A 19,582-nucleotide genomic window follows, 5' to 3' on the forward strand; every position below is an offset into this window, starting at 1 on the left:
CGGAGACCCCACAGAGCAGCAGTAGGGGTGTTATCTCCCCGGAGAGCCCCGAAGCTGGGTAAGATCCGCCGGCGTGCATGTCTTCGCCTCATCCCGTTTCCTGGCACCGGCGACGTTCTACTCGCTCCCACCATGATAAGCCATCCTTTGGCATATGTCGCACCCAACCCCCGACATTTGGCGCCCACCATGGGGTGAGGTGCACCGTCGTCCAGAGACCTGCTCTGGACGGGAACCCCCTTCCTCCCCAGCGAGCGTAGCCAGCCCGGCATGCCCGATGGCGCTTGCCCCGACGCGCTGCAGGGCATCGACGACGCCTGCGCAGCGAGCTGCCTCGCCGATCTTCTTGGCGAGGTTTGCATCTCCGACGAGCCTGCATCCGACGCAGGCACGGGCGGCCCCAAAAGCCTCCTCGCGGGCCTCCTCGACCAACTCCACGTCGCCGGCGAGCCCGTCGTGGACTTGGAGTCCGTAGGCTCCACCGACCCGATGCTGGTCGACTCCGACAGCGTGTCACTCGACACGTTCCCCACCAATGTGGTGATCTATGACGAGCCGCTCCCTCACGAGGAGAGCGGCGGAAGCGCCATCACAGAGGTGCTCGTCATCAGTCATGGTGAGCACTCCGGTGAGGGAGCTCACGATCCACTCGACGCGGCTCTGCGAGACCTGACTGCGCCCATTTTGGAGGACGCTGACGCCGAGACGCTGGAGGCACGCCGCCTTCAGCTCATCGAAGGCGCGAAGAAGCTGGCAAGCATGAGACACTTGTCAGAAGCCTACCAGCGTGAAATGGATCGCATTGTGGGCGGCTCGCCAGCCCCGACTGGGCCTAGCCGCCTAGGCGCGGTCCGGCAACACGGCGTGGCCATCGCCAACCTGTTCGGGGCTGATCGCCCTGTGTATGCCATGCCTGCGGAGAACATTCATGCCGCCCAGGCAGCGGCGGACGAGCTAGACAACTTCGAAGGCGAAGAGCGCCACCTGATGATCGAATGGGTCCAGCGGCTCCTCAAAGCAGCTACCGCGCAGAACGAAGCCGGCTGCCGCACGGAGGCGCCGCAATGACAAAACGACGACTTGCCTCCCTGCTGAGATCAAGGCTCGACGTCTCGGACGCCGACTGGTGGTGTCCGTGGAAGAAAAGAGAAGGATCCGGCTGTCAGTCACAGTCGGACTCGCATCACCATCGAGCGCGACCAAGACGGCCGCCCCAGAGCGGTGGAATGGCAGGGCGACTATTTGCCTCCCCCACCACAAAGAGAAAGACGAGTCTCCCCACCACCTGTTGAGCATCTGACTCTCGGCGACCACCTTGGCCGCCGAGAGGGAGTCGGAGAGAATGATGCCCACCACCGGATCGACCGACTCCACCGATCCCTGGCGCTGGAAGAAGAAGATGAGCTGGGTCCGCCCTGTTTCGGACCCCGCATCCGAGATGAGCCTTTTCCCAAAGGGTTCACGCTCCCCCAAGACACGCCCAAGTACACCGGCTCCATGAAGCCAGAAGATTGGCTAGTTGACTACTCCACAGCCTCAACATAGCAAACGGCAACAAGCGTGTTGCCGTGAAGTATGTTCCACTCATGCTCCAGGGCACGGCCCAGACATGGTTGAACAGTTTGAAGCCCCGCAGCATCAACAGTTGGGTCGACTTCACCGAGGCCTTCATCCGCAACTTCACAAGCACGTACAAGCGACCCCCCAAGCCGCGTCAGCTTTCCTTGTGCGTGCAAGGCCAAGACGAGTCGACTCGCGACTACCTCACACGATGGGGCAAGCTTCGAAACTCCTGCGAGGGTGTGCACAAGGTGCAGGCTATCGAGTACTTCACCGCCGGGTGCAGAGAAGGCACCCTCCTCAAGCACAGGCTCCTCTGCGACGAGCCGGAGACCCTCGACGAGTTGCTGGTCATAGCAGACAAGTATGCGACGGCCGACTCCTCCATGAAGATAGAGATTCAAGTTAGTGCGACTGGCAAAGTGGCCCGTCAAGCTCCCAGAACCCCGGCTAGAGATACCAGTCGGCGTCAGCAGCAAAATGATCACAAGCACAAAACCCCACAGCCGACTTCCAGTAGTCGGCAGGTTGCGACAGTCGAAGACCAACAGCCGGAAGGGCAACCTCCGGCAAAGCGACAGAAAGGCGACAAGTCCAACTGGTTGCCGGCCTTCTCTTACGAGCAGACTCTGGATGGTCCCTGCAAGTTCCACAGCGGCGCGAAGCCGTCAAACCATACCACCCGGAAATGCCACTGGCTCACCAAAATCGCGAAGGGAGACGGCCTTCTTCCTCCTCCGCCTGCTGGGCCGCCGCCTCCCCCGCCGCCCCAGCAGCCGGCGGCCAGGCCAGTCGGCGCCGTACAAGACGATTATCCAGAAGAGCACGGAGCCTACGTAGTGTTCACCAGTATGGCTGATGACCAACGCAGCAGACGGCTGCAGTAGCAAGAAGTAAATGCCGTAGCATCAGATACTCCGGAGTTTATGCATTGGTCTGAGAAGCCTATCAGTTGGAGCAGGGCTGATCACCCAGAGGTGATGCCGAATCCGGGCTCCTACGCCTTGGTTTTAAGCGCCACCTTGGCCACAGATAGGCGGGCCGCTCGCTTTTCGCGAGTGTTGATAGACGGAGGCAGTAGCATCAACATCCTGTACAAGGATACCATGGAGAAATTAGGAATCAAGCAAAGACAGCTTCAGAGCAGTCGAACTGTGTTCCACAGCATTGTACCTGGCCTTTCTTGCTCACCAATCGGCAGGATCCTGATAGACATCCTCTTCGGAGACAAAGATCATTTCCACCGAGAGCCAGTTTGGTTTGAAGTTGTGGACCTTGAAAGCCCATACCAAGCATTGCTTGGCTGACCTGCTCTGGCCAAGTTCATGGCGGTCCCCCACCACGCCTACCTCAAGATGAAGATGCCGAGTTCAAAGGGGATTCTGACCGTAGCCGACGACTATAGGAAGTCGTCCGCCTGCGCGGCTGAGAGTAGTCGGTTGGCCGAGTCCCTGGTGATCGCAGCTGAGAGGCGGCTCCTTGATCGGGTTGTGGCGATGGCCGGCAAGCAGCCAGAGATGTCGCCCGACCCCAAGGAGTCGGAAGCTGAGGGATCGTTCAAGCCGGCTAAAGAAACAAAGAGGATACCTTTGTACCCGGTGCACCCAGAGAGGCACGCTGTCATAGGTGCAAACCTAGACAGCAAATAGGAAGGCGAGCTCGTCGATTTCCTCCGTGAGAATCGAGACATCTTTGCATGGTCCCCTAAAGACATGCCAGGTGTACCGACGGAATTCGCCGAGCACAAGTTACATGTCCGATCTGATGTGAAACCCGTCAGGCAGCCCTTGCGCCGCCTGTCAGAAGAGAAGAGAAGAGTTGTTGGGGAAGAGATAGCCCGACTCCTAGCGTCCGGCTTCATTATGGAGGTGTTCTTTCCAGAATGGTTGGCAAACCCGGTCCTAGTGTTGAAGAAGAACAAGCAGTGGCGGATGTGTATCGACTACACAAGCCTCAACAAAGCTTGCCCCAAAGACCCATTTGCTCTGCCAAGAATTGATCAGGTGATAGACTCCACAGCCGGATGCGAGCTGTTGAGCTTCTTAGATGCATATTCAGGATATCACCAGATCAAGCTGAACCCTGCAGACAGACTGAAGACTGCCTTCATCACGCCATTTGGAGCCTTCTGCTACCTGACTATGACGTTCGGCTTGAGGAATGCTGGCGCCACCTTTCAGCGTTGCATGCAGAAGTGTCTCCTCAAGCAACTCGGCAGAAATGCCCACGTCTACGTGGATGATGTGGTGGTGAAGACGGAAAAGCATGGGACACTGTTGGAAGATCTCCAAGAAACCTTTGAGAATCTGCGCCGATTCCAGATCAAGCTCAACCCTGAGAAGTGCGTCTTCGGAGTACCAGCCGGCCAGCTCCTTGGCTTCCTGGTCTCTGAACGCGGCATAGAGTGCAACCCTGTGAAGATCAAAGCCATCGAGAGGATGGAAGTCCCCCGCCGACTGTTAGATGTGCAGAAGTTCACCGGCTGCTTGGCATCCATCAGCCGATTCATCAGTCGGCTGGGCGAGAAGGCTCTCCCTTTGTACCAACTGATGAAGAAGACCACCTTTTTTGAGTGGAACCACAAAGCGGACGAAGCATTTCTCCAGTTGAAAAAGATGTTGACTACTCCCACTGTGCTGGCGGCTCCGACTCCTAAAGAGCATATGCTCCTATACATTGTCGCCACCAGCCGGGTAGTCAGCACAGTTATCGTAGTTGAACGCAAGGAGGAAGGCAAGGCGCTCCCTGTCCAGAGACCGGTATATTACCTGAGTGAGGTACTGTCAACCTCCAAGAAGAACTACCCCCACTACCAGAAGATGTGCTACGGCGTGCATTTTGCCGCCAAGAAGTTGAAGCCTTACTTTCAAGAGCATCCAATCACTGTGGTCTGCACAGCTCCACTGGCCGAAATCATTGGAAGTCGAGATGCTTCGGGACGAGTGGCAAAATGGGCCATAGATTTGGCTCCCTACACCATCTACTACCAGCCCCGCACCACTATCAAGTCACAAGCACTGGCCGACTTCCTCGTCGACTGGGCCGAGACCCAGTACCTGCCGCCAGCACCCGACTCCACCCATTGGCGGATGCATTTCGATGGCTCCAAGATGTGCACCGGCTTGGGAGCCGGCGTCGTCCTCACCTCCCCCAAAGGCGACAAGCTCAAGTATGCGCTGCAAATCCACTTCACCACCTCCAACGATGTTGCCGAATATGAGGCGCTCATTCACGGGCTCCGGCTTGCCAAAGAACTCGGCATCCGCTGGATCCTGTGCTATGGCGACTCCGATTTGGTGGTCCAGCAGTCGTCTGGCAACTGGGACGCCAAAGATGCAAACATGGCGAGCTACCGCTTCCTGGTGCAGCAACTCAGCGGATATTTTGAGGGGTGCGAATTCCTTCACGTGCCAAGAAATGACAATGACCAAGCAGACGCACTGGCACGGGTCGGCTCCACACGCCAAGCAATACCATCCGGCGTCGCCCTTCAGCGCCTCCTCAGGCCGTCTATCAAGCCTTCACCAGAATCAGATTCCATCTTTGTGTCAGCTCCCCCCGAAGAAGTCGGATCCGACTCCAAAGCACCAGTAGACGGCACGAGAATTCTCACAGACGGCTCCAAGAATACCGCAGTCGAAGCCGGCCCGGGGACTTCGGAACCCGGCCCGGGGACTGCGATGGTCAGCCCGAAGACTCCAGAGCTTGGCCCGGGGACTGCGCCAGTCGGCCCGGGGACTTCGCCGATCCAGCAAGCGGCCGCGGACCCCAGCCCACCGCCTCCCAGCCCAGCCGCCCTTGTCCAAGTCGCAATAGTGGCAATTGAAGAAATAGCAGCACCCTCGTGGGCCCAGCCCATCCTCAAGTTCCTAGTAAACAAAGAGCTGTCAGCTGACGAAATCTTGGCTCGGCAAGTGCAACACCGAGCGTCAGCCTACACCATAGTCAACAGAGAGCTGGTCAGGTGCAGTGTCACTGGTGTCTACCAACGCTGCGTCGAAGCAGAGCAAGGCCAAGCAATTCTCAGAGACATCCATGAAGGCGAGTGCGGCCACCATGCAGCTTCAAGAGCACTCGTCGCCAAAGCCTTCCGGCACGGTTTCTTCTGGCCGACTGCCCTAGAAGAGGCCAAGGAATTAGTCCAAAAATGCAAAGGGTGCCAGATGTTCCGTTCCAAGCCACTTCAGCCGGCTTCCGCACTCAAGACCATCCCCATCGCCTGGCCATTTGCGGTTTGGGGCCTGGACATGGTGGGACCATTCAAGATGGCACGAGGCGGCCTAACTCATCTGCTTGTCGCGGTGGACAAGTTCACCAAGTGGATAGAAGTAAAACCCATCAAGAAGTTGAATGGTCCGACTGCAATGACTTTCATCGCCGACATCACGACTCGGTACGGCATACCACACAGCATCATCACCAACAATGGCACAAATTTTGCCAAAGGCGCCTTGGCCCGTTTCTGCGCGACGCAGGGCATCCGACTGGACTTAGCGTCCGTTGCCCATCCGCAGTCAAACGGCCAGGTGGAGCGAGCAAATGGCCTCATCCTATCTGGCATCAAGCCTCAACTGGTCGAACCACTGGAGCGTTCGGCCGACTGTTGGCTTGAGGAGCTGCCAGCCGTCCTCTGGAGTCTGCGCACGACTCCAAACAAGTCAACCGGCTTCACGCCTTTCTTCCTCGTCTACGGTGCTGAAGCCGTCATCCCAACGGACATAGATTTCGACTCCCCGTGAGTCACCATGTACACCGAGGAGGAAGCAGAAGAAGCACATCAAGACGGCGTCGATCTGCTGGAAGAGGGCCGGCTGTTGGCACTCAGTCGGTTTGGCATCTACCAGCAGAGCCTGTGCCGATACTACAACAGGAAGGTCAGGCCAAGATCTTTCCAAGAGGGCGACCTTGTGCTCCGACTGATCCAGCGGACAGCCGGCCAGCACAAGCTGTCGGCACCTTGGGAAGGCCCCTTCATTATCAGCAAAGTGCTGGGCAACGACTCCTACTACCTGATCGACGCTCAGAAGCCCTGAGCACGCAAGAGAGACGACTCCGGCAAAGAATCGGAACGGCCATGGAATGCAAATCTCCTCCGAAGATTTTACAGTTGATGCAGTATGTACCACGCTACCCCTTTGTATTAAAGTACCGAGACTTCGGGCCCCCGAGACGAGCTCGGGGATTGCCCCTTTTGATTATCTGTATGATAAGAATTATGCTTTCGAGTATGCTACTTCTTGCTACACCACTTGGCGCCGGGTTCGACTAGTCGGCCCGGGGACTTGCCGTATTACGCTATGAAATGTTTCCTGAAGTCGGACAAGTAGTGTGCGGCGTCTAAGCCATCTCCTGCCAAGAAGCCGCAGCTCGCAGAGCGACTGTTTGGTAGGCAGGAGTAAGGATGAATGGGCGTTCACACGAAAAATGGCTAAGGACCTAAAGAATTAACATAGCTTAAGCCGGCTTACAGCCCCTTTTTCGCAAAACCGACTCGCGAGTAGTCGGCTTGCCTCTTTCTATCCAACTTGTTAAAAAGACTCCAATGAATGGCAAGTACTTGCTTTCCCCAAAAGTAGCCAGGCACTTGGTCCAGCGGCAGTCCGCGGAGCGGTTGTCCAGCTGACAAGGCGGCAACTAGGGGAAGGCGGCAAAGGAAAAAGCCAAAGGAGCAATGAGCAAGGAAGGATAGAACTCGGATTAATATTTACATAGCATAGGCCCTTGGCTGAATCTTCAAACAGAAGTTCAGAATACACCCCGCGGGTGGAATTGTGCAAATTAACAAGTTCTTCAAAGACTTTCTAGAGCAGATAAAATAAAAGCCAGAAGGCAGCCTAGGGAGCAGCAGACGGGTTCGGAGGGTCGGAGGAGATGGCGGTGTCAGGCACCGGGGCGGCCGGCTAGGCAGTCTCGCCTTGATCGCCACCAGCGGCAACTGGCCCGGTCGGACGCGGCTCGTTGCTGGAGGCACGGTCGAGCTGAGGCTGGTCGCCCGCTCTGTCTTCTGGTGCCTCCGTCTCGCCTTTGTCCTCTGCCTCGCCTTCCTCCTCGGTGCTGGAGTCAATCACCTTCGCCGAGTCCTCGCCATAGTCTGGGTTCATCCCGAACCACTCTGGCGGCACCTCCTCGCCGCCTGTAGCCCGCTCAGGGACGAAGATACTGGTGTCTGTGTAGTCGGCGATCGCCGTCGCACGCTCGACAAGGGCGCCCTCCACAGCCACCAGCTCCGCCTGGTCCTCTGACCGGAACGCGGCCAGCCGGCCCAGGTCCAGCCCCGGATACCACCCCTTGACGAATTCCAAGGTCCGGCGCGCTCCGTCCCAGGTCGAGGAACCCTTCCAAGCTTCAAGACGGCCGGCTGCGACCTCCAGCCAGTCGGCAGTCCGACTGGCGGTGCACAGAGCCGGCATGTCTGGCCACAGAGCGGCAACTACCTGGGTGCCGGCACGCTGAAGCCGGCGCATCAGCCAATGGGCCGGGCGAAGACGGGCCTCGATGCTCAGAAGCTGCTCGTCGACGGTCAGGGGGCGTTAGCGGCGATCTCCGCACCGTTTGCCCTCCGTGCCTCGCGATCAGCCTCGATGGCCTGAGTGACTGCCTGCAAGTGGCCAGGGAAGAAGTCTGCCAAGACAAAAAAGAAGCAAGTCAAAAAATCAGAAGTCAGCCCGACCTATAGTCGGAAGCTCGAAGAAAGAAAGGAAGAAAAGAAACTCACCGTCGATGATGTCCTCGATCTCATGGAAGCCGGAGGTCAGCATCGCCTCCTTGTCAGTACAGGAGGAGCGCTCGCTCTTGAACTCGGCCAGGAGAGCAGCCTCTTTCTTCTCGGCCTCGTCATGTGCCTTCTTAAGCAGCTCCTTCTGCTCGGCCAGCTGCGCAGCCAGCAGGTCGCGCTCCACGGCAAGCTTGCTGCACTCCTCCCCCTTGACGCGCAAGGCGGTGTTGACTTCGCCCAGCTGCTCCTGAAGAGTGGCGTTGGCCCCTAAAGAACGAAAAAAAGAGACGTTAAGTCGTCAGCAAAGAAGGTCGCCGGAAAGATCCGGCCCGACTGCTCAGCAGTCGGCCCGAATCTCGGGGACTACAGCCCGCGGGTGCGCCAGCGCGCCCCCGTGAAGAAGAAGAAGAACAAACAAAGAGACATTAAAGTCGTCAAGAAAGAAGGTCGATGGGAAGATCTGGCCCGACTGCTCAGCAGTCGGCCCGAATCTCGGGGACTACAGCCCGCGGGTGTGCCAGCGCGCCCCCACGAAGAAGAAGAAGAACTCACTCTGGCTCTCCGTCAAGTCGGCAGTCCGCTTGCTCAACTCCTCGACATTGCGATTGAAGGCAGTGGCGCGGAGGTTGTGATACTCCTGTAATAAACATTTCAGACAAAGATAAATACTTGGAACTCGCCAGAGGAAGTTCCGAACCGCCTGCTCAGCAGCCGGCCCGAAACTCGGGGACTACACCCAGTGGGTGCGCTAGCGCGCCCCCATAGAGAAGAACAAGGAAAACAAGAATCAAAGAGGAAAACATACTCGGACGACCGTCCGCGATGCCAGATGCGCCCTGGTGCAGTTCTGGAGGGCGTCACCTTCGGCCCGCAGCTTCGCCTAGACGTCTAGAAGCGCCTGGTTCAGCGGGCCTGTGCCGCCTCCGCGCACCCACCCAACGGGCGCGGCGCTCATCGCCTCGGCGTCTGGGATGGCCGAGCTAGCGGCACCAACCTCCAAGGGCCGCGGCACCGAAGTTGCCTTCTCAAGACGGCGGCGCGCTGGTGAGGCGACTTGAAGGAGCAGCGTCGCCACGGCCTCGTCTTCAGTCAGCGGCACCGGCAGGCCTGCCGGCTGTTTTCCACGCACGCTCCTAGACGGCAGCGGTGGCGGCACAAGCGTGTCCGACATGGAGGCCTCGCCGCCGGCTTCTCCAGTCTGCCCCGTGAACTCCGAAGGTGGCGGTGCGGAGGACAGTGGGAGGACGTGCAATGCCGATTGGCGGCGCGCGGCCTCCTCAGCTCGCCGTCTGGCCGCAATGGCGGCTTCGGCCTCTTCCAGCTTCTTCTGGGCGGAGGCCGCCGCCTTCTCAGCCTCCGCCTTCTCCAGGCGGTCGGCCTCCTCCTCGTCGCGCTTCTCTCGCGCGTTTTGCTCCGTCGCCTCTCGGAGGTCGGCGGCGGGGTCGACCCGCCGGGCGTTAGCGGACGTCTCTGCCGACCCCATGACGGAGGGGAAGGCGACCCTCTCAAGGGTAAGGGGAGCCCTGAAGAAAAAGGGAGTGTAAAAGAGAAACTCGGACATGATTCATAAAAAGAAAATAAGACAAAGGCGGAAACACTTACGCAGAGACTAGTGGCGGCCTCTTCACTTTCTTACGGAAGCGGTTGGCCTTCGCGGCCACCTCCTCCCGCTTGGTTGCGGCGGCCGCCCCCTTGAACTTCTTCAGCTTGCCCCCGAGCGAACTTGGCCCGGCGTGGCGCCTCTTCGCGCCGCCTTGGCCGGCCAAGCTGGCAGAGGAACCCGTGCCTGACGGGCCGACCCTTGGCTGGTGGCGCGGGACGACTTCCCCTTCGGCGTCGTCTTCAGGCCAGTCGACGAAGGTGGCCGAGGGCCTGAGGCCGCTTCCCGCTCCTCCTCCTCCGCTTCGGTGTCGGCCTCCATCGCCGCCGCCCCCAAGTTGGGGTCGTCGACGTCGCTCTCCGCTCGGTCGGGGACGAACTCGCGGGGCAGTCTTGCGAGGCCGACTGCGGGCTGAATGAGGGGGTTCTAATTCAGAGAAACCAATGAAAATCAGAAGTCGGATTCGGCTATAAAGAAGACAAAGCAATAAAGAGATGTGACTTACCACTAGAGGGGGGTTGGCGCGCGAATACGGCTCCTTGCCGAACTGCCAGTCCTCCCCGAGCTCGCAGTTCGCGATGTGGTTCACCATGTTTGCCACCTCTGCACGCGGCATTTCCCTGGTGCACATCCGACTCGGATCCCGGTGGTCGCTCATCTGACTGATTAGATGAGGCCGGCCTTGGAGCGGGAGGACTCGCGCGCCATGAAGGGCGGCCAGCAAGTCGGCCCCAACGAGGCCCTCCGACTGCGTCAGAACTCGGAGCCATGCCACGGCGGCGGCCCCGGCGGGAGTCAGCGTCTTGACTCGATGAGACCAGCTGGGGAGCCTCCCAGCCGGTGCGCCGGCTTCATAAGGCGGCAGATTGACCCAGTCGCCATCGGGGGCGACATTCTTCACGTAGAAGTACGACCGCTGCCACATCTTCACCGACTTAATCAGCGGGATGGAGGGAAACGGATTGTCGGCCGTCGATCGCCGCATCGCGATGAAGGCGCCGCATTGAGCCGGCACGCCGGCGACATGCGTGCCGAGCTTGGATGAGAAGAATTCTCCCCACAGCTCAATGGTGGGGAGAACGCCGAGAAAGCCTTCGCACAGGGTGGCGAAGGCAGCCAGCAACACCACCGTGTTCGGGGTGAGGTGGTGCGGCTGGAGCCCGTGGAACTCCAAGAAGGAGCGGAAGAAGCCGCTCGCCGGCAGCCCCAGGCCACGCATGAGATGCGAGCGGAAGATGACCCGCTCGCCTTCCTCCGGCGCCGGCGATATCTCCCTCGCCGGCGCGGCGCGGGCTCGCACAAGGTGCGCGCCGGGGAGGCGGCGCGTCTTGCGGAGAAACTCGATGAGGTCGTCATCTACCTCCGAGCCGTCCCACACGCCGGAGTGCACGGCAGAAGCCGCGGCGGCAGAGGAGGAGCTCATCGCCGTTGGCACGGTGTGGTTCTGCACGACGGCGGCAAAGAAGAAGAGCAGAGGAGGCAAGAAGAGGCGGGGGAGCAGGGAAGATGGGTGTGCGTGCTTTGCCGCTCCACTCCCCCCCTCCCCCAGCCTGCTTATAGCCTTGAAGGCTGAGAAACCGATAGGGCGGGCGTGGGATTAACTGCGCACGGGACCCCACGCCCCCCACGATTTACCCCACGAAGTTAATGCACGCAGTAACGACGTGGGAAACCCGACCGTCCGCACGGCCGCAACGGATCCGTTCGCGTGCTGAGGCACGGTGGCAGGCCACGCCTGACGGCCCGTCCCGTCGCGCGCGTGGGTAGGCAGACTGTCCTCGCCGCGTGGCGTCGCGCGATAGGACCGCGGCGGGCGGCCGCGGGGAAGCGTATCAGGCATGCCGCCTGGTCTCCCGCCACGACTTTCGAACTCTTTACAAAGCAAGACGGCCCCCTGCGAATCCGACTCTGGATAGTCTGCCTGAAGGAAGACGGCAAGCGAAGCCCAGATTTCTCTGCTAGAAGAATGAAACTGTTGAGGCCCCACAATGTATCACTCTCGGAGCCTCACCAGCTTCGGGGACTACTGTCGGAGTAATGGGCCACGGGTAGGCTAACCCGAGCCCCAGAGCCTTTCAAGACAATCGGGGCAGGCTGCGCCCCTCAAGCCGATTCCCAGGCAGCGACTCCAAGAAAAGCCGAGTCCCAGGCAGCGACTCCAAGATAAGCCGAGTCCCAGGCGGCGACTCCAAGAAAAGCCGACTCATGGCCGGCGACTTCTAGAGAAGCCGGCTTTAGAGAGTCGGCCGCGATTCCACCCGTCACCTACCTTCGCCACGATAGGCGATGCGGGGTACGGTCACAGCGTGGCCGTCACCTCGTGCTTACGAGGAGCTGGTATGGCTACAGTATGCTGTATCGCTGGAGATCTCCAGCATGGCGCGACACTGTTGCCACGACTGCCCTGACTTCAGCCACAGTGGCGGCGCACTGTGGCCACGACGGCCTACCTGTACGACCCAGAGACGGCGGGACCCGCCCGTCAGCGAGAGAACAGAAGACGGCAGGGAGCACCCCGAAGACGGGCCCGTGGGAGTCGGCTCCCCTGGAGTCGGTCGGCCCTTCCCACGGGCCCCACACGCCATTAACCAGACAAGACGGAGAATGGCGACAATGATCGTCCGATAGACGGCGACACTGTTGCCAGGACCCCATGACCAAGCCTGCGTCATTAGAAGCACGGCTACAGTACCGGACCCGTCGGCGGGGCCCACCGGTCGGTGGACCCCAGCAGTCGGCGGAGAAGACGGCGGCCTGTGAGACAGACGGCTGGGACCCGCGCCCAGCCGGATTACCATTGTACCCTCGGGGGGTAGGCCTATATAAACCCCCCGGGGCACCCATGCAAAGGGTTCGAATCCATTAGCACTAAACCAGATCATACAGGGAGGAGAGAGCTAGCCTTGCCTTCTCCTACCTCCAGAATACAGCTCCAGGAGCAACCTTGTACTCACTCTGCCTTAGTGATCATGCGGAGACCCCGCAGAGCAGCAGTAGGGGTGTTATCTCCCCGGAGAGCCCCGAAGTTGGGTAAGATCCGCCGGCGTGCATGTCTTCGCCTCATTCCGTTTCTTGGCACCGGCGATGTTCTACTCGCTCCCATCATGATAAGCCATCCTTTGGCATATGTCACACCCAACCCCCGACAGGTGGCCACCGGCGCTCAGAGAGGGAGAGGCGCGCTCAGACAAACAACGTTCTTGAGACGAATAAATCGAAAGTTTTTTGAAAAAACCAGAAACATATAGAATTTCCTCCTGGACTATTCTACCACTCCGTTGTTATAATCGTGAGCTGGCACCCGTACATTCGAACAGAGACCCCCTCGCTGGCACGATGCCCTCCCAGAGACCCGGTCGGTTGCTTGGATTCGGTCGGCGCCCGAGCGTGGCTGTCAAGGGAGGAATATTCCACACCATTCAGCATAACCTCAGATTACCGGCCACTAAACTACTCGCGCCCGGGGTCGCCTCAGCCGTCGCGCTGTGCCGCTCCCGTCCGTCCAGGCGCCGGCGTGCGGCCCAGATCCACCGACGCACGTCAGTACGTCACGTCGTCGCCGCGCGGGACTGGATCAGGGGAAATAGTAGCACTCCGGCTTCCGGGGGGATCTAGCCAGCGCCAGCGCGCGCCCACGACCGAGTACACGACACGACAGGTGTTGGTGGGGTGGCCCGGCCGACTCCCTTTCCCCCTCCGCTCCGCTAGCTCTGCTCTCGGTTGCCGCCGCCACCCGCCCGCCCGCTCAACCGCCGCCACCCGCCCGCCCGCTCAACCGCCGCTCTCCGCCTCCTCGTCGCCACAGCCGGCCGCTCCCCGCCGGGCCGAGCCCACCCGAGTCCGGCCGGCCGCGAGCTGCCCCGACCCGACCCACCCAGCCTCTGCCCTGTAGCTCTCCTCCTCGGCCCTTGGTGGTAAGGTAAGCCGCCCCTGATTCCCCGCCAATCTGCCCGACACCGTCGTTTGGAATAGTCCTCTATTTGTTTGTTTATTTAATTTATTTACTGGTAGTATTCCCCCAGCACCCGGGAGCTCGCTTTCATGCGATTTGTGTCGTCTGGTTGCAAGTTGCAACATGCATACCTGCTGTTACAGTTTACCCTGTGTCTCGTAATCATTCATACATGGAGATTGTTCAGTTGTTAGCACCAACGTCTTAAAAACCAATTCACAAATTTGTTGCTCATGCATATCCTTGTGTCCTTCCAGTGACGGGATAACCCGAAATTTGGGTGGAATTCACAGTGTAGCTGCACGCTGCACGCCATGTCGGCGAGGCGGCATTTCGCTGTGTTCACCACGGCGAGCCTCCCGTGGATGACGGGGACTTCCATCAACCCGCTGTTCCGGGCGGCCTACCTTGCCAAGGATGGGAGTAGAGACGTCACCTTGGTGATCCCCTGGCTTTCTCTAAGGGACCAAGAGTTGGTTTACCCAAACAAGATTGTGTTCGATTCGCCGTTGGAGCAAGAGGGTTTTGTTCGTCGCTGGATTGAGGAGAGGGTCGACTTCAGGCCATCATTCAGCATCAAATTCTACCCTGCTAAGGTACACCTGTTCTTTCAGCCCAATGTGTTCATCTTATCTTTACCATGGTTTACTTTGCACAGCTGGTTTAGTTCCAAATATATCTGACTGAAATTGATTACAGTTTTAAGAGAACTTTGGTCCCTTGCTTGCATGAAGTTAAGCGCAATAGATGATGATTTGTGCTTGCTGGTGGTAGGCCCTGTAGTTGTTGTTGTCATCCAACTGGCAATATGTATATTCTGCCTCCCATGTGTAATTTGGTTTTGCTTTGAGGCTATTTGAAAGAACTCGGCCTTTCCTTGTGATGCAGTTTTCTAAAGAAATGAGAAGCATTCTACCTGTTGGGGATATCACAGAATGCATTCCAGATGAAATGGCCGATATTGCTGTTCTAGAGGAGCCTGAGCATCTAAATTGGTACCACCATGGGCGAAGATGGAAAAATAAGTTCAGGCGAGTGATAGGTGTGATCCACACAAACTATCTAGCATATGTGAGAAGAGAAAAGAATGGACAAGTGATTGCCTGTTGCCTCAGATATGCAAACACTTGGGTTACCCGAATTTATTGCCACAAGGTAACATCCTGAATATGTGCGGTCAAACCTTCACCTCTGTTATGTACGCCTTGTTATCTCTGTCCATGATGCCTCATTTATCTCAAGAATCAGGACCAAGCATGAATGATTCCTATTCATAATCTCTGTCCATGCATACCCACATGTATATCCTTCAGATATAAGATCAACAAAGTTGTGATGAGTTTATCTGCTGACCTCAGTGCAGTGAACGTAGCCATGATTACTCTATACAATGTTGGCCTTATCATGTGAGACTGGTATGGATAAAAATAGATATTTAATCAGAGCCCATGAAAAAATGTGCACAAAAACTGCCTTGGAAATACGGAAGAGACAAATATCATCTAACAGAGAGTTTCTGCACTACCAGGATGAATCAAAATCTGTAACATAACCTTTCTTATCCTGCAGCCCTGACCCAATAGTTGTTCCTGCTTTAGCCATATCAAAAGATCTTGTATTTTTGTCTAAAATTTTGCAAATATTGTATGATGGATAATTACGATCTACCATTGGAACTTCTGACCAACTGCGCCATGTGTTATTTTTTTTTTATAATTCGAACATTGATTTTAATTGGCAATGACTGGGTAGGAGTATGTGGTGAAATGCATATGAGGTATGATGAATAAAAAAATAGGCATACTTTCAGGGTGCATTTTGCTTGTTCAAAATTTCTGAATATTTCTATGACATGTTTGATGTTTCATGACATAACAATAGTCAATTGAAAATAGAAAATGGAGGTAGCTTGAATTTTCCTGTTTGGATTTTCTTGCTCCTTTGCCTTCTGCTCCATTACAAATTGTTGAAATTGAGTACCCTGTAATTCCTAGAACCCAGAATCATCATGCCCTGTTCAGCTGAATCATACAATGCTAACTTTGGCTTGCAGATAATCAGACTATCAGGTGCCACTCAAGATTTACCCAAATCTGTTGTATGCAATATCCATGGTGTGAATCCAAAATTTCTTGAGGTTGGCAGGCTAAAATTGAAGCAGCTGCAGAATGGAGAGGCAGCCTTCACAAAAGGGGCATACTACATTGGGAAGATGGTGTGGAGTAAGGGTTATAGGGAGCTTCTTGACCTTCTGTCCAAATATCAGAGCAGGTTAGGTGATCTTGAAGTAGATTTATATGGTAGTGGAGAAGATTCAGATGAAATCCGAGAATCTGCAGAGCGCTTAAGTTTGGCTGTAAACGTTCACCCTGGCCGTGATCATGCAGATCCATTATTCCATGAGTAAGTTCTCGTATTTACCAACTGCTCCCTCCGTTCACAAATATAAGCTGTTTTGGATATTTCAATATGGACTACATACGAACTGAAATGAGTGAACAAACACACTAAAACGTGTCTATAAACATCCGATTCAAAAAAAAGTTAGAACATCTTATATTTGTGACGGAGGGAGTATTTCGTTGCATCTTTCTTATTTTCTATTTATTTATTTTTCTTTTTATTTGAAATATCATTTTATTTATTTCAAATAAAAAGAATGGATGTGTGGCCACACGAGGAAGGATCGAGTCCGGAATGATGATATACGAGATAGAGTTGGGGTAGCACCAATTGAGGAGAAGCTTGTCCAACATCGTTTGAGATGGTTTGGGCATATTCAGCGCAGGCCTCCAGAAGCTCCAGTGCATAGCGGACGGCTAAAGCGTGCAGAGAATGTCAAGAGAGGGCGGGGTCGACCGAATTTGACATGGGAGGAGTCCGTTAAGAGAGACCTGAAAGATTGGAGTATCGACAAAGAGCTAGCTATGGACAGGGGTGCGTGGAAGCTTGCTATCCATGTGCCAGAGCCATGAGTTGGTTGCGAGATCTTATGGGTTTCACCTCTAGCCTACCCCAACTTGTTTGGGACTAAAGGCTTTGTTGTTGTTGTTGTCGTTATTTGAAATATCATTTTGAAATCTATATATAGCTATATGTCACTGAAGACAATAAGGGTTGTTTCTGTTTCACCCTTTTATCAAAAGAAGATGAAATACAAGCTTACTGATTTAATCACAACTTGAGCACAAGTTACTGAATCAGGCTGGGGGACGGATCTAGAATGCTACTCCCTCCATGGCTCCGTCCCATAATATAAGATGTTATTACAAACAATACCAATATAATACATATGGTATTGTTTGTAATAACATCTTATATTATGGGACGGAGGGAGTAGATCATAGAAATGACATAATATATTTTGGTATTTATTTTATATTCAGGATAGAGCTATGGTTTGTGTTATTAAAACTTAACAGTGAATCACTTTACTTTCCAACAGCTATAAAGTATTCATCAACCCCAGCACAACAGATGTGGTCTGCACGACCTCAGCTGAGGCCCTTGCAATGGGAAAAATTGTTATATGTGCCAATCACCCTTCCAATGAGTTCTTCAAGCAGTTCCCCAACTGCCGTATCTACAACAACGATGAAGAGTTTGTACAACTCACACTGAATGCTCTAGCAGAGCAGCCTACTCCATTAACAGATATGCAGATGTATGACTTGTCATGGGAGGCAGCAACCGACAGATTCATGGAGGCTGCTGAGATGAACCTTCCTACAGCAGAGCCAAGAATCCAGCAAGCGTCCAAGACATACTTCCCTACTTTTCTAAGGACTCGTAAACTGAAGCAAAGTTTGGAGGATGCATCAGTATACCTGCACCAAGCACTCTCAGGGCTGGAGGTCACCCGTTGCGCCTTTGGTGCTGTTCCAAAGACGCTGCAACCAGATGAGCAGCTTCGCAAAGATCTTGGCTTGGCTTCTCCCCCAAAGAGAAAAAAGCAGAAACAAAAGCTGATGACGTGATACTGCAAGTTCGTCCACGAGCTCCTAGTTGAATTGCATATTTGCCATGCGTGTACATTATTCAAAATTATGGATGAGTTAGTGGTTTTGTTTCAGTAATATTAACTCCGACGGCTGTGTGCAAGGTAGGGTACATTGTAATGTTGATTGGGTAGGGGGAAATAGTCTGCTGAGAGTGCTGTAATTCTGGCATCGGTGTGCGCTTTTCTTCGGTTCTGTGTGAGGTTTGTTGTTTGGCACATTTTTGTCATCCTGCATGTACATTATTCGACGACCTGGAAGAATTGGTGGTGCTTTTTCCAATTTTATTTTTACTCGGATCACTGTGTGTCAAGTACAATGGTGGATTGTTAGTAGATCGAGTGCTTGTCTTGGAGTGGGAAATATAGTCTGTTGAATATAACTCTGGCATCGGCCTGAGCTTCTTCAGGTCTTTGTGATGTCTTTTTATACCCAACCTGCCCCGTATGTGTTAGCATGCTGGAATTTCTGCATAAAGTGATGGACCAGCACGGAGATGATGAGATTGCCACCGTATAACAAGAGTTATACTCCGTATTTCATAGAGGTTTACAGTAGATGTTTTGTGAATGTGTATGTGGTATTATTTGAAAATGTCGAACAGTTACTGTTCTTTTCACAATTCTCCAGTCACATGAAGCATTACAAAATGAGATTGCAAGCAGCTACTTACAGAAAGCATTACAAAATGTTGTCTTCAAAGACCACCAAAGATCCACACATGAGGCCTCGCATAGCAAAATACTACGTGACTACTCATGTCGACGAACTCTCGAACCAAACTGAAGAAGACGATCTGACGACCTGACGATGTATAAACCGCAAAAATCGCGGGACCGTAAATAATCTGCTAAGGTCTTTCACTGGTGTGTCCACATCGAAGTCGTTTGAACTGAATTACTTTGTTGCCCATTTCATTCACTCTGCCCTTTGTTTTATCGGCTTTCTTATTGATTTTATACTCCATATACAAACACTTTACCGCGACGTAGCGATTGCATGGAATAAAATCCTAGCGTATTTGAGCCCACTAAGGCCTTGTTCGGTTAAGCCACTCCTCAAGTGGATTGGAGTGGAATGGAGGGGATTTGGGGAAAATTTGAACTAGATGGGATTTAATCCCTGCCAATCCCTCTCATTTTTCATGGAACTGAACAAGGCCTAAAGAGATCTCGGCGCTCGAAGAGAAGCACCCAGGTCTTGCTGAAGCCACCGGTGCTGCTGTGGCCGACGGCCGTCGTCGCAGTCTTGCCGATGCGGCCACCGTCGCCGCTGCTGCCGACGACCTTGGCGAACTCGGTGGCGCAGCTCCTCCCCAAGCTTAAGCCGAGACGAGCCCTCAACGCAGGGAGCGCCATGGATCGATCGATGGAGGGTGTCGTTGGTTTCGTCTTGGGAGTTGGGAGACGTGCGCCTGGGTGAAATCGAAGAGCTAGCTCTAGCTACCTGCCACAGACCGCAATGCACAATGCGTTTGGTGGCTAGCTTATTCCACCCCAGTCTGGCATCGTAAAAACTCTTTTATCTCTTACAGTCAAACTCAAAACTGACAGCCAGTTGTCCAGCATGTAGATAGGCACCTGTTCGACGCAACATGATCCATGCTCTAGCCCCTGCCGTGCGTGGAGACAGAAAACGCTCGCCTTTTAAGCGGCTGGACAGATGATAGAGATAGATAGAGATAGCTAGAGATAGACAGGTCGACACGCACGGCGAGCTGGCCGCACGCAGTTCGCCGGAGATCGGGCCAAAAAGCC

The 19,582-nt window shown here is 55.1% G+C and overlaps 1 protein-coding gene across 1 annotated transcript; it reads left to right on the forward strand.

Moving 5' to 3' along the window:
• Nucleotides 1-13,299: 13,299 nt before the first annotated feature.
• LOC123092975 (digalactosyldiacylglycerol synthase 2, chloroplastic) lies at nt 13,300-18,127 on the forward strand. Its single transcript, XM_044514848.1, has 5 exons — nt 13,300-13,794; nt 14,085-14,423; nt 14,716-14,982; nt 15,881-16,230; nt 17,273-18,127. Exons 2-5 carry the CDS (start codon nt 14,142-14,144, stop codon nt 17,802-17,804), a joined length of 1,431 nt encoding a protein of 476 aa, XP_044370783.1. The 5' UTR covers nt 13,300-13,794; nt 14,085-14,141; the 3' UTR covers nt 17,805-18,127.
• Nucleotides 18,128-19,582: the final 1,455 nt, after the last annotated feature.

Source organism: Triticum aestivum, chromosome 4B (genome assembly GCF_018294505.1).
Source record: "Triticum aestivum cultivar Chinese Spring chromosome 4B, IWGSC CS RefSeq v2.1, whole genome shotgun sequence".
Classification (NCBI taxonomy): domain Eukaryota; kingdom Viridiplantae; phylum Streptophyta; class Magnoliopsida; order Poales; family Poaceae; genus Triticum; species Triticum aestivum.